Source organism: Scardinius erythrophthalmus (assembly GCF_964197995.2).
Source record: "Scardinius erythrophthalmus genome assembly, chromosome: 20".
NCBI lineage: Eukaryota > Metazoa > Chordata > Actinopteri > Cypriniformes > Leuciscidae > Scardinius > Scardinius erythrophthalmus.
This window is the reverse complement of record NC_138240.1, coordinates 32,337,258-32,352,165: the sequence shown is the minus strand read 5'-3', so window position 1 is coordinate 32,352,165 and position 14,908 is coordinate 32,337,258. Positions and strand designations below refer to the sequence as shown.

At 38.6% G+C, this 14,908-nt stretch overlaps 1 protein-coding gene across 1 annotated transcript in view; it reads left to right on the top strand.

The window, feature by feature from the left end:
• Positions 1–14,908, top strand: part of antxr1a (ANTXR cell adhesion molecule 1a) — a 65,930-nt gene that overhangs the window by 37,676 nt on the left and 13,346 nt on the right. The window contains exons 14-17 of the mRNA XM_081348252.1: positions 5,086–5,127; positions 7,231–7,326; positions 10,021–10,188; positions 12,996–13,076. Coding sequence (XP_081204378.1) covers positions 5,086–5,127; positions 7,231–7,326; positions 10,021–10,188; positions 12,996–13,076 — 387 coding nt within the window. The remainder of the gene's footprint in view (positions 1–5,085; positions 5,128–7,230; positions 7,327–10,020; positions 10,189–12,995; positions 13,077–14,908) is intronic.

The following is a 14,908-nucleotide window of genomic DNA, read 5'->3' as shown; positions in this document are numbered from 1 at the left end:
GCTTTAAATCTCTTGACAAACTAATCGACATAAATGACATTTGTATGTATTCCAAATAAAAGATACAGATTGTACTGATTGTCAGCTTGCTTATTTTGCTCAAAATAAGGATTTATCAAGTCCACATGTCATGCAAACAAGAAACTATGCTTCTAACCACAGGTCGAGAGCTGTCGTCCCAACCACACAACTTTGCAATGCTGTTTGTGGATGTTCGTTAAAACTATGGTTTCGGGAAACACAGACTCATTGAACTATGCTGATAACGACAGAACTTGCGACCATAGTTGGCTAACGATGCTTTTGGGAAACGCACCCTAGAGCGGGAATCAAACCAGCGTTAACCGGTATGGGAGGTGGGTGCACTAACAAGGGTGCAGCCTCTAGTGTCAGTTGCTAGCGTGCCTCTTAAGTTTGCCTGCACAGCTTTTACCAGCTGGCCTTCGTTGCACTCACACTTTTTACAACAGATGTGAGCGGCGCAAAGTAACAAAAAAAAAAAAACCTATAGAACCCATTATAGTAAGTGATGCTGTCAACACTGGACAGAGCACCATGCAACATGACAAATCCTGACTGTGAACTGATGCTCCATTATATTTCTAACATACTCAAAGCATTTGCAGTACTTGTGATACAAAGGACAAATTAATTTGCAATGGTTGCTTTGTTGCGTCCAGCAAAGACACAGTGTCAGCCTCTTAAACCTCACTCCCATCCGTGTCACAGTGCCATTGCATCTGGTCAAAGGCAGACGCACTGACAATGGCGCTAAAAAGCTTACCTGTATACTAGTTGGCCTTTTTTTTAGAAGGTCATTCTTGCAGGTAAACTAGTTTGACCAATGTAGCCATAATGGTGACAAGTCAAAACCAGCATGAAAGTGCCCAAAATATACCTTATACTGGTCAATAAAATGGTTTTGACTGGTAATTTAAGATAATCAACAGCAGAACCTACGATGGTCTACGAAGGTGTCAAATTCTGCTCCTTGAAGGCCACCTTTCTGCAGAGTTTAGCTCCAACCCTAATTAAACACACTTGAACCAGAAAATAAAGGTGTTGGCTTAATTAGAACCTTCACAGACAGGTGTGTTGATATTCTGCAGGATAGCATCAGACACCCCTGGTCTAGGCAGGTTTTCCGCAGGGTACAATTTGACCTATATATCTTACAGAGATTGAACATTTTCCACAGGACATTGTGCTTCCACTGCTTGAGACCCTAGCCTGGCCTTTTTCTTGATTTCTGAGGGACATATAATAATTCAGACTGTCAGTGAGATCCAACTGAGGAATATCAGAAGAACTAGACATGTCTGGAATTTGTCTGGAAAGTCACAACAGGAAAAGAGAACAAATGAGTCATTGCCATGTTAGAAGAGTGTGGAGCTCTGGAGTGAAGTTCATGGAAGGTTGAACCAGCTAAACCAACTAAAATCCTGCTCAGCCACTATCAGTTTCCATGGAGACCAACTGTTGGCTATCATGGACCAAATTAACATTAGCTTATTGCTATGTTTAAATAGCTTGGCTTTATTTATTAACACAAGTCTTTTAGATTTTAAAAACCATGTGTGTTAGTCAAGTTCAAACCTGCTCGGCAAAATGCCTTATGAAATGAATATTTTTACAAGTCTTGACCAAAAAAACGGAAAAAGACTTGTCTGTCTGCCACCTGAAATCTCTCCGGGAACTTCCAGGGGGCACGGCTCTGTTTGGGAAATGTTATCCTGTGTTTCCATGGGAAATAAAATTATAATTTGCCCTTTGAAATAACAAGGAGGAATAGTGCTCATTCTCAATTGCATTAAGATCTATCGATTGCCAAGTAGCCTAATGCTAGCATTTTACTGGAGGTACAGAACTATATTTGCAATGCGACAAAACTGGAATGCCTCCTCTTTAATAAATAAAGCTGTTTTCACTGTAGGATAGCCAGTATATGAAACACACTCTATATGCCAATGCTGTGTTCAAGTCTTTCTGCGCAGTTTCAACCAATAAATTCGAAATTTTCGAAAAGTGAATTTGCATGTAATAAAATGAATGTGTTGGTTAATTTAGTTTTTCTTTAATATCTCAACAAAGACATGAAACTGTGTAGCAGTACAAAATGAAGAGTATCTTTTACTTTATCTGTATTTAATCCTTCTCAGCCAACAACAATTTTGGGCAGATTTGTTGCACAAGCTTGTCTTAAACCACTATAGCTAAATGAGCAGTATTAAAATAAGCTTTATAGCTGATCATCATCAGCAGAATATATGTGTATAAAACTAAATGGTACATCAACATTCATGACAACATTTTCAATAACAGTTTCCTTCTACCGTTAATTCTTTAATTGACACCCTATACCCTAACTCTAAAAAACGGCTTAAAAAACGTTTCTCACTGGTAATTACAACTTTATGAACAATAAACAAATCAAACAGGGGAGGGAAAGAGGGGGCTTAGGAGGTGGGCGCAGGCACAAGGTACAAGCACAGGGGCCATGGTGAAGCAAACAACAGGAGGAACCAGGGTAGAGATCATGGTTGGAGAAAATAGGGTGGAATCCCTAGCAGGTACCCCAGGACTAAAGCCCAAGGCAGAGTCGAGGGAGTGAGGAGTCATGGTGGAGACTTGGCAGACGGAACCAGGTGGACTACCGACCAAGATGAAGCCGATGATGATGGAGACTCAGGCAGAACCAAAAGGGTCCGGTCGACACTGAAGGTCCTGGAGACCCAGTCGAAGCCGGGGGGACGAGAAGCCAAGGTGAAGCCAGGGTGCCGGAGGACTGAGGCGGTGCTGGTGTACCCAAGGGCTGAGGTGGTGCCGGAGGGAAGATGGAGCCAAAGGGGTGGAGGGACGAATCGCAGCTGAAGGCCTGGAAGTCCATGGTGACGGCAGAGCGACGACTGACCAAGGTGAGGCCGTAGGGACGAGGAAGTCCCGTGGAGCCGTAGGGACGACGGTCCCTGGTGGAGCTGAGGGAGCGAGGAGCCACAGTGGAGCCAACAGATCAACGGCCCGAGGTAGATTGACAGGTACGGAGTTTCTAGGCGGAACAAACAGGTCGACAGTCCAAGGCTGAGCTGGCAAACTATCAGCACAAGGCAGATCCACGAAGCACCGAGCTGGAAACATAGGACCAGCCGAAGGGCTGATGAGAGGCAGTGCAGGCAGGGCTGAAGGATTGGGCAGTGCAGGCAGGGGTTTCACAAACAGTTTTCCTGACTAATGCGGGACAGACAGAAATCTCAGGAACGACCCTCTTGGTGGACGAGGAACAGGCAGACATTTCAGGAACGGCTCTCTTGGCCGACTCGGAACAGGCAGAGGAGGTTGGAGTGGGAGGTGGGGCAGTAACACTGACATCAATAACTCAGTACTGGGTGAGGAAACAGGCTCAGTGCTATTATCCTCCATATCCTCAAACACACTCTGGGGCTCAGAGTTCAGGTCATCCACACTCGCCTTAGCTAATGGGATGTATTTCCCCAGTATTTCCTCAATGACGGACAATGTGGTGGCAGGTGGCACAAAGTGCACAGCGTGGGCTGTAGAGTGGCGATCCTCCTCCATCTCACCCATGGTAAAGAGGGACCCACATTACAAAGCTTCCTGGAGGAAATAAAAATACAGACTGTCGTCGTCATAGTGGACAAGGTGGCATAAATCCAGGAAGGCCTGCGTGTTTCTCTCGAGGGTGCTGGCCCCCTGGGAGAGGAGGAGGATACGAACTGCCGCTAGATGGTCTGTTCTTCTGTCTACTATGGTTGCAAAATAAATATGAATGAACGGATCTAATAGCAGCAGTTTTAATTTTATCAAAGAACTCAGGACTAGAAACATGAACAGAACAACCATGTAAAAAGAGACGAGAACTGAAAGAAACACACACAACACTAAATCACAGAAAGAGACCACAAACACTCAATTAATCAAATAATTTTCCCTTCAGTCCAAAGAGAAAGCAAAGAGCTGGAATTATTACTACACTCTGGAATTTTTAATGTCTCTATCCTTGAAATGTTTTTCACATGATTCCCAGAATTCCAGATGAGTTTCAAAACAATAACAACATGTGCTCTTTTGCATGTGGATAAATACTAGATGTGTAGCACTATTAATATTAGTTTTCCAAAGATCTTCTTTTGGTTACTTGTCTTAAACTTCAATTCATGTCTTTTAAATTATATTGCATGTCACGTCATATAACCAAAGCTGTAAATGGTCGATCTTTTTTGTGTGTTTTCAGTTTTCCAATTAGCTGATAGCTTAGAATACACTAACCGGTTAGTTTGCTAACCTCATACTACACAAAGTTTTGCAAAAAGAAAACAAGTAATGTCATAATGCAACAAGCTATTTAATTTTCAGAATTTACAAACTTTTTTTTTTCAGAATTTCTTGAGGTCTAAGGATTTCTGACAAACTGTTTATCTTATTTATTACTAAATTAATATAACAGTATAATAACATAATTATTATAATTATATTATAAAACTATTATTATTACTATTATTTTTATTAATTATAATGATCAGTGATCCGTACCCAGAGGAACACTAATTTGGGCTGGAAAACATAACTTTTTTTTCACATGGCAATACTGAATGGTCATCTGAATTATGCATAATTAACAGATTATATGGTTGACTTGATATTCCTGGTGGTATTTTTGTACTGTATTGTTAAGATGTTGTTGTAGAAGTGACTTCTGGACAAGTAAATAATCAGTTTTACTACTCTGAAAGACACGTACCTGGAAAAGCTTAATGTTGAGCTCTGCCTTTAAGCATTTAGATATGGGCTCCAGATTTTTAGGTCATTTAAACTTGCTTGTAAACACACTGAAAACGAGGAGGGGAGGGGTGCAATTCCTTAGCCATGTGTTTTTGCGTAACCTGATTTTCTGGCACACATTGAACACATTACTTGGTTCCTTTGACTTGTCAGTGGAAGAAAAAAGGTTTTTGTTTTGTTTTTGTTTTTTACTTTGGAGAGCATGTGGTCTGACATGCCAGCATGCGTGGGCTCATGTGAGATTGTTTATCTTTTCATCCTCTGTCCTCTCTCTCTTTCTCTCTGCAGATTATCCATGAACCTCCACCACCAATAGTGGAAGATAGTACGGTAAGAACTTTTGTTTTTTGGTTATTGCCACACAATTGTCACAATCTAATTAAGCAGCATCTTATTCTAAACTGGCTAGTTAGGTCATTTATTTCTTCCCCGCCAACAAAAAATAATGCCAGAAGAAGCCAAAACATCAAGGTTTGTCTTCCACAAAGCAGCACACAGAATGAAAGCTGGTCTGGAACAGAATACCAGTGGACCGGCATGAAAGAGATTTCCCCTTTCTGCTCAAAGCATGCCACCACTCAAATACTCTGGTCTGGAATGCAATAAGCACAGTCAAGTGGTGTGATAAAAATGAAACTCTAGTGCTGTTGTACTAAATATCAGCACTTTATCATGGCATTCTGGAATACTTGATAAAGTAAAGTCATTGGTCAATTATAGAACTGAGCAGTCAAGTATTTTTGTTTATTTACAAAAAAAAAAGGAACTTAGAATGGTTCTAATAGAATCTCTAATAGAAATTGCCTCAAAGGACTGTATACTGTATATCAAACTTTAATATACTTTAATATACAATTTTAATATACTATATACGGTCAGCATAAAAAAAAATGAAAATTTTGTCTGACCAACAAGGTCCCGATTAGTTGCAGTGTTCATGCCATGTAATTACGAGTTTTGTAAGGAAATGAATGCTTTTTACAAGTCGGAATCTCGTAATTATGGTATTTCTGTCATAGAGACACAAAGAGCTGGAAAAGAGAGGACTTAAAACAGAGAAAGACAAGTACCTTGGATTGCAGATTACTATTAATACATTATTACTGAGAAAATGTGTCTGTAGGTTATCTGCAATTAAGATGACAAGTATCCTGGTAAGTAGCTGTGTAATAACTGGGATAACGCATAGCCAGCTGGTCGTTATCGTTTAAATAAACTCAGACCAGACCATGAAGTAAACGGAGGGGCGTTATATCACCCTAAACTGCAGAGTTTATGGTGATTGTCTTATTTAACTCTTATTTTTCTTGGATTATATGATTAATCCCTAGGGGTCTCAATGTACAAATCCACACATGAAAATTGTGTATTAAGACCATAAAAAGAGTCTAATTTTGATGTTATTTTGTAACAGTGTTATTTTGACAAACTCTTTCTGAAGGCCAGAATGATTCAGCTATTTAACAGGAACTTTGGGAGAGACTTTCGACTCTATAAAACTATCCAGATCTTTGTAGACTGTTGTTTAACCATGCTGGCTCTGCTGTGCTAAAATAAATTAGTTCAGTCTGTCCTTATTAAAGACCTGTAATATGATAGCTTTTTTTTTTTTTTTTTTTTTTTTTTTTTAATCTTTCATTAGTGATGTCACTTTTGTAAGACCGTAGGAATGTTAAATGTGGAATGGCTGTGGGTTGGGGAATTTTCCCCAAAGGTTTCTTTAAGTTACACTAAACTTTCAGGATATAAAATGTTATGGGGAATCAAGTGGGTGGTCGGAAATATGAAGGGAGGGGACGGCTGTTAAACTTTTTGATTAAGTATAGAGGCATTGATAAAAGATGGCTGTTCAAATCCCGCGGACTGATTGTTAAACAGGGTTAAATTTCTTCAGAGCTGGAAAAATAAAGTCATAACTTGAGTGAGCCAAGTTGAACTTATTTTACTGGATCAGGAAGAGCTAGGGAGGGCGTAAGGCATTGCTCGTGCCTTTCTGAGAGGCAATAAATGAAAAAGTCATGTTTTAAAAGAGTGAGTCACACCTCATTTAGGAAAATGCTGTGCCATTTGAATAAGACTACAAAAATATGTTCGTGGAACAAACAAAAAAATCTTTACAATAGTGTTTTTGTTTCATTCAACAAGATGTGTATATCAGTTCTCAATGTAGAGAGAACTGAGAACCAGATTTAGTATGAAACCTGTAACCCCTGCGTAATATATGGTCTGGGTTGTATTTTATTTTTACCTTGTGTAATTTTGTTCTTGTTTTCAAAGATGAGGATTTTGGCATCTTCTTAATTTGTCTACCTTAGTAATTTGCACCAAAAAAACAATTCTTTACCTGTTGTCCTTGACTAGAATAGCTTTGCAGTCTGCCGGTTGAGAACCATTGAGCTCTATTTTTGTTCATTGTCTCGTTTGCTGTGTAAGGACGATGAAGAGGATGGAACTCCGAAGAAGAAGTGGCCCACAGTCGACGCGTCCTACTATGGAGGAAGAGGAGTTGGTGGCATTAAAAGAATGGAGGTAAACAACAGTTTTATTACTCACTAGAGGACACCAGCCACTAAATTAGTGCACACTCAGTCACTTAACAGATGCTTTTCATCCAGATGAAGAAGGTCATGTCTCTTGAGGAACCTAGGGTTAAGTATCTTTCTTAACGGTGATAGATTCTGTCTGTAAATCTCCAGTTGACAGTTTGCCTCTACTTGGAATGAAACCACTGTTGTTTACATTACTTGCCAAGAGACTTCACCACGTCATAATTGAAGTCAGCAATGCTGCCGAAAGTGAATATAAAAGCCTACAACTGTGGAGAAAAACAGGAAATACAGAAGGGAAAGAAAAATGTTTGTCAGATGCATTCACAAAAAGTAAGCTTGAAATAAACAATGTAGCCTACTATGCAAACCTCATTAACAACACCTTACAAATGCCATGATAAAAACAAGGGAAAACAGTTTAATCCAGCCTACTGTTAGGTGGTTTCTTGGTCTTAGCTGTCTGCTAAGGCTGGTCTAGTTTGCTGGTTTTAGATGGGTTTTGAACACTGGAGCTAAACTTAATCATCTGAACACCAGCTTAACTGAGCTGGGAGACCAGCTAAACCACCTTAAGCCCGGGACACACCAAGCGGACGTCAAAGAACTAGCGTCGCCTCTCGTCAGCTGCGTCTCTGCAAAAAACTGTGCTTGAACACACTGTTAACTAGCACATGTGTTCTGCGCCTGCATGTAATAAATATCTGTCTATATCAGCAGGTATCAGTAGTCCGTTTTAATCGTTCAAAAAGGGAAACCGAAACTAGGGCTGCAGATATAAAAACCTTAAAAAAAGAAGCGCTTGCTTACCATTTTGAATATCAATCACGCTGATCACTTTCTTCATTCCAGTCGGCTCATGTTATAATGAAAATATATGTGGATTTGAGTGCTCAGGTAAGATGACATAAAATTATTTAATATTATAAAATTATAATTAAAAAATTATACTTCTGTCTGTACTGTCTTGACTTCTTTACTCGCTTTCATCACTTTCGCTTTTATTCTCTTGCACTGACTCGTTAGCTAAACAGCCAATCAGAGTTCTCTCTCTTACCGACGGCCCAATGCTGATTCAACATGCTGAATCGGCCCAAAAAAACATTAAAAATTGGTGTGTCCCGGCCAACATCCCGGTCCCGGTGTGTTTTTTCCAACAAATCGCTGCCGGTAAAGTATCAGAGTTTACAATCACAGCAGGACTTAAAGCTACACTGTGTAATTTTTTTAGTTTATTCTTAGCAAAAAACACTTTGTTCTTTCAAAATCATATGTGCTCATTCATGTATAATTACTTCCACCAACTAATCAAGTATTCTCGTAAGCGTAGAATCTGGCATTCAGAATACATACGAGCAGGTCGCTCGAATGGCGGCAGCCATGTTGCGCCTCCATCTTGAGAATACATCAGGCAAAGAGGAACATACCTGGAAATTCAAGCTTCGCTTGCTGTTTGGAATCCTTCCTTCCGTCAAACATTCTCCCTAAATTACCAACACTGCAGAGTAGGCGATGTAAAGGAGCAGTATCCGATTTCTGGTTCACTGTTGTTGTCACCAAAACAAAAACGCCCCTAACCAAAAGGATCACACCCCTATTTTGATGCCACAGGCAACGACTATGTTGAACCTGCTGTGCCAGCTGCTATGATGTCATCAATAATTAAAAGCAATCAAGGTTGGAGAGTAACGGAATCCATGCAACGGTGTTACGTAATCAGGATAAGGAAATGTGGTAACTGTAAAACAAAAACAAAAAACAAAGTAATCAGATTATAGTTACATTTTGTAAAAAACAAAACAAAAAAAAACAAATGGGAATACTATCAGGATTACAATGGTTTCACTTAAAACTAAATAAATTAGTATTTTGACATAATAACGCTATATTGGCAGTAGTGATGAGCAGATTGAATTATATCCGTGGAGACAACAGATAATCCGGGTGGGTGGGCCAAGTAATAAAAGTAATAAAAAAGACATGGAACTCTCATTTCACAGTAAAACACAATGCGACGACCGGAGATATGCAGATATCTAAATCAGAGAAAATCATAGGTTCGAGTGGGCGGCGGGTGGATGATTTATATTTACAGTGAATACGGTTGACGTTAGAACTGATCCACATATCTCTAATTGACAGCTGGTTCTGTTGCCAGTCATGACTCATGTTTGCATGTGCAATCATTCTCCTGACTATTGCTTTTTACTTAACATTTTTTATGTACGAAGGAATTACAATATGTATTGAAGGAATCCAAAAGTAATCAGATTACATTACTTTCATATTGTGGTGCTGAATGTTACTGAATAACTTTTTTATGAAGTAAGTTGTAACTATAACGGAATACATTTTAAAGGTATCCCTTCCAACTCTAAAAGCAATTTGTGTTGTTATTATTATAAATCAGGTTCAATGTCTAATTGATATGTAGCTCCTCTTCTCCTTCGATGGCAAAGTCATCTGTTCCATCCCAAAAAACAAACACAGCTTTCATGAACAGCTCCCTACATAACACGATAGTTAAAGTAACTAATATAATACAAATAAAATAAAATAAAATAAGAATAAAATAAAATTTGTCATGTGAACTCCTCTTTGGAGAAGGTCAGATGTTCTTGCTCTTCAGATCATTGTCATATCATGGTGGATAACATGATCATCACCATCCTTTCAGGTTCGCTGGGGTGAGAAAGGTTCGACCGAAGAGGGTGCTAAACTGGAAAAGGCGAAGAACGCAAGGGTAAAGATGCCTGAACAAGAGTTTGAAGCTCCTCCTTCTCGCATCCTAAATAATGGCATGCGGAAACCACCAGGCCCTCGCAAATGGTACTCCCCTATAAAGGTGAGAACAATTACATGTTCTCAGGGTACACATGATAACTTAAAAGCATTTTGTGTTGAGAAATGGCGTTGAGAAAAAAAAAAGTTTTATAGGTGCTTTAAAGGGACATTTGGATAGTCAATATGAAAAACTCAAGGGAAGTTAACATGTTGTGCGGTGTTACATGCTAAACTCATTCAATTATTATTTTTTTATATATATATATATATATATATAATTATTGTGCATGCTGCTTTTATGAGATCATATTAATTGGAATATTTGTATCTTAAAAAAATACATTTGTCATACTGCAAAATTAACTAATGAAGGTAAAAGGGTGATAAAAACTGTTTAAAAAATCAAGAAATGTTGACCACTTTTGCCCAAAAATTTACATGAATTTCAACCTTCAAAGTCCCCCTGTGGTGAAAATCAAGTTTTTAATGTTGTTTATATGTCTGTGTGATGTTTTTAATATGCTTTAAGACAAACCATGTGCAAATTCATAAGTCAGCACCAATGCTGAGTATTTTCTCTTTAAAACTGCAGTGAACTAAAGACGCAGTTTGAAAAACGCGGTTTGATATCGCTGGCGTTTCTGACGTCACAAACTGCCTTGTAACCAATCAGGTCAACATGTGGGCGGGCTTTAGCATATCATTACTAGGACAGCCCTGAAGCAGTGGAGTCTCAAGAGAAGCCAGGTTATCCCAGTATATATTTTTTGTTGATATAAAAAAAATCGGGTACACTTAGCAATATAGCGAGTGAATTATGTATGATGTAAATTACGATGTAATGATGACCTATGCCTTTCTCCACTGACGTTCTGAGTTGTTCAAAGTGTTTCTAAGGATGCTGATTGTTAGAAGGCAGCTGTCTGACTCTGAGATGGCGAACGGGAACATGGTTTGTGTAACATTAGCAGCACATTATTAGCTTATTTAAACGTAGACAAGCAAAAGGCTAATCATATTAATTACCGTTTTGTGTCCGACGTTGTAAAGAGCGAAACCATTTTCCATTTATAATAGTCCTTTACGGTTGTTCCTTGTCGGACTGTACGAACATGATCCTCGATGTAATACGTCACACTGTAAGATCTCAGTTGTCATTAATGTCAGACTGTAGACAATCAAGATGCGTTAAAAACGGACACACTCAATTTACATCATCAATCAATGATACGTTCGGTGACAGTGAGCTGCATTACACGCAGAATTGAAATGGTGGCTACAACGAAATCTCTAACGTTAATTTTGGTCATGATTTTTCTTGAAAAACAAAGACCATATGACGGTCGTCGTCGGAGACGTTACACTGCAGGATTGTGAGAGTCAAATCTTCTGACGCTGCCAGAATTTCATCTGAGGTAAAATTTGATCGCAACGGTCATTTATCGGCTGTTGGTGAGCATGTCAAACTAACGGTCGAAGGCTTCAGATTTTAGCCTAGGATCAGAGGAATTTTGCATACAGTATGTAAATGACCTTTGTTATGACTTGCTGATCTCTGTATTCTACTGTAGCTCAGTGTTGTTCATTTGTATGGGCCCTGTTGCTGAGTACTGAATAAGGTGCAAGACATATTCTACATAAGTATGTGACTGCAGATGCATCTAGCTACACATTTAAATTTGTGCATTGCCGTGTTTTGTGTCAGACTTAAATTTATAATACTGCTGTATGTAGTCTTAGCTTTGCCACAAGGTGTGCTATAGTCTCTTTCTATGAGTTTTCTATGGTTTTCTACGTATGTTATAGGCATGTAGCTAATCTATTGATTTCTTCTTTAAAGCACAAAAGAAGATATTTTGAAGAACAACAAAATTGGCCCAAATCACTTTCAATGAATGGACAAAAAAACTGAATGTTTGTAAAAATAGTTTATTTGTGTTCCATTGAACATTAAGACTATAGATGAGACTCACTCTGCTGACAGCTATACATGAGCAGCCCCCCACCATGCAGCTCTCCTGCTGAATTAATGTCTAAAATCATGACTTGAGATGTCAATGCTTATAATAAAGCGTCTATGAATCATAGCTTGGGGATTTGTAATACAGACCAGAAACTGTGATGACCTCCAAGAAACTGGGCCTGCGGAGTCAGCATTTCATTACACTCAAAACCAGGTTTCCCTCATTTCACCTCTCTCAGTTCCCTCACTCTCATAGACCCTGCCGTCCAAGAGCACTGAGCATTGCCAAAGTGCCCCCCCCCCCTCATTCCTTTGGTCTGTTCTTTTTTTTTTTTTTTTTTTTTTGAATTATCCCCTTTTTATTTGTTCATCTCTATCTCATGTGTCTGCCTGTAATTTGTTTATTTGGAGAGAGGCAATGTGATCAGATTTTTGTGACCAAACTTTACATTTAAATATTCCTAGACTCTTTCCTTCACCCATTAATTTTCTCTGTTACATCTTCCCCCCCCTTTTTTTGATGAAGACAGCAGCTCTTGTGCAATGAGAGTTGGCTGACTTTATTAGGAAGTTGGGTCAAGGCTGAGGGACATTAGAATGTGGTTTCATTTTAATAACCCTGGGGCAGATAGTGAAGCATTGATTCAGTCTAAACTATGGCTTTGAGCTTTATCCGTCTCATTTCATAGTGAGCCAGAGAGTCCACATGTGGGGTGTTAAGTTCAGGAAATCTCTTTGTTAATAAAACCCATTTCCCAGAGTTTAGTGACTGATCAATGTGAGCAACAAGTTATTAAACACCTGAGGGTCAAAAAGACCTGAATCGCACAGCAGAAGCACACTTGCTTTTTCGAACTTAACTTTCTATGTCTTTGATGTGTGTGTGTATGTGTGCTAATGTGCAGGGAAAACTGGATGCATTGTGGGTACTTCTGAAGAAAGGGTATGATCGAGTGTCCATCATGCGACCACAACCAGGAGACAAGGTAAGACACTTAGTTCATTGTTTATTGTATCACAGAACAATTTGTTTCTTTATCAGGTTATCAGAGACCATTTTTTTGCGAGTATTTTATTTTACACAGTACCTAAAATACGAAAATTAAAAAATTCTGTTATTAGAAGCCAAGAATTACTGTTGTTTTCCCGTTCCCATGGCTCAGCTGGTAAAGCATAGTATTATAATTGACAAGGTCATGGGTTCATTTCCCTATTAACATATATATCTTGAATGTACTGTATGTAACTTTTGGGAAAAAAATATTGGTCAAATGCATTATTGGTTTTTGTTTGCACAAATTAGCCTTTGCCCAAGGATCAACATTAGAAGGGTGTGAGAACATCGTTTCCTTTGTGAACAGGAATGGAATGATACAAGGTTTTAAGCAGTTGGGATTAGACATGATTTAGATACACAGATATACAGTACTGTATACGCTTTATGAGTTGTTGGTAATATGAATGAGTAGGATGCGGTTGTTGGGAATATGTGTGAAAAGTGGATGGAAGTTGGGGAGTTTAGAGCTGAACAGGGTAATTATCTGCAAAGAGTTTGCTGTTTACACTTTATTTCTTTTTAAACATGAACACACACTCAATGACTCCGAAGTTTAAAAAAAAGATCTTTACTGACTTTTCTTAATTCATTTTTCACAGTCCAACAGAGCAATCTGTTAAATCGCTATTATAACTGTCAGTTAATTCAATATGACTTGGCTTTACTTAGGTGATGAAAAGCAGAAATAAAAAGATGAATATGGCTTTATTCTACAGCTTGATAGGAAATGAAAACCAGGCTCACACTGACAGAGCTTTACACAGCATGGATAGACATCCTAGATCTTTGTTCAGTTCGGTTTCAAAGAGCTTTTTTTGTAATTTTTGGAGCTTGTGCTCACTATCCATTTTTGTTTATTAAAAAATCTCCTTTTGTGTCATATGTAGAAATAAAAACAGACGGTTTGGAACAGCTTGAGGGTTCAATAAATTATGATAATGTTTGAATAAACTATCCATATAAGTGTGCATATTTTCATTTAGTAATGTTTAGTAAAACAAAAGTCAGCTTTGCTAAAACATTTATCATGAACGTTAATGACAAATGTTGCAGTTAGACTTGGCTTCGTCTCTATAGCATGTATTTGCTTTCACTCCGTGCTTCTTTCAAACATTCTTCTATCCTCGTCTGGACGGAGAACAACTACAGGCCGAGTCAAAGCCCACCTGTTGCATGCTGGGTCTCCTGGGCTAAGCAAATAAACAGAGTAAATGCATATCTTATATCCAAGTTGGGGATGTGCATGAAATGAAATATGAAGTTCTTTAGGGTGGACTTGTATGTTATTATGCTACTTATGCAGAGGATGATTTGACTATACAGTTGACTGCAGGTCAAATCCACAGAGAAAAAGAGTTAATCTAAGAACATGATCCCATACACAATGCTGTTCATAGACTTTTAAATACGGTTTGGACCGTTGGAGATGTAATGAACTTTTTCAGGGCACAGTCAGGTCTCGTTGTTCAGAAAATATACAATACACTGGTTACTGATACTACTATTTTTTTAAACTGATACTAAGAATTTGTTTTAAAGGAATAAATCCAGCAAGGATGCATTACATTAATCAAAATTAATGTTGTTATATTGAAATTTTTTCACTTCAATTCAAAGTTCCTCTTCAGTCGGTCAGTCGACGCTACGTTGAGACGGATAAATAGGAATCTCGCTAGAGAGGCCAATATACTTCGAGTGAAACTAAAACAAGCCAATACACATTGGCGTGCAATCATTTGCATCAGCTGTTCAGCCTCGCAG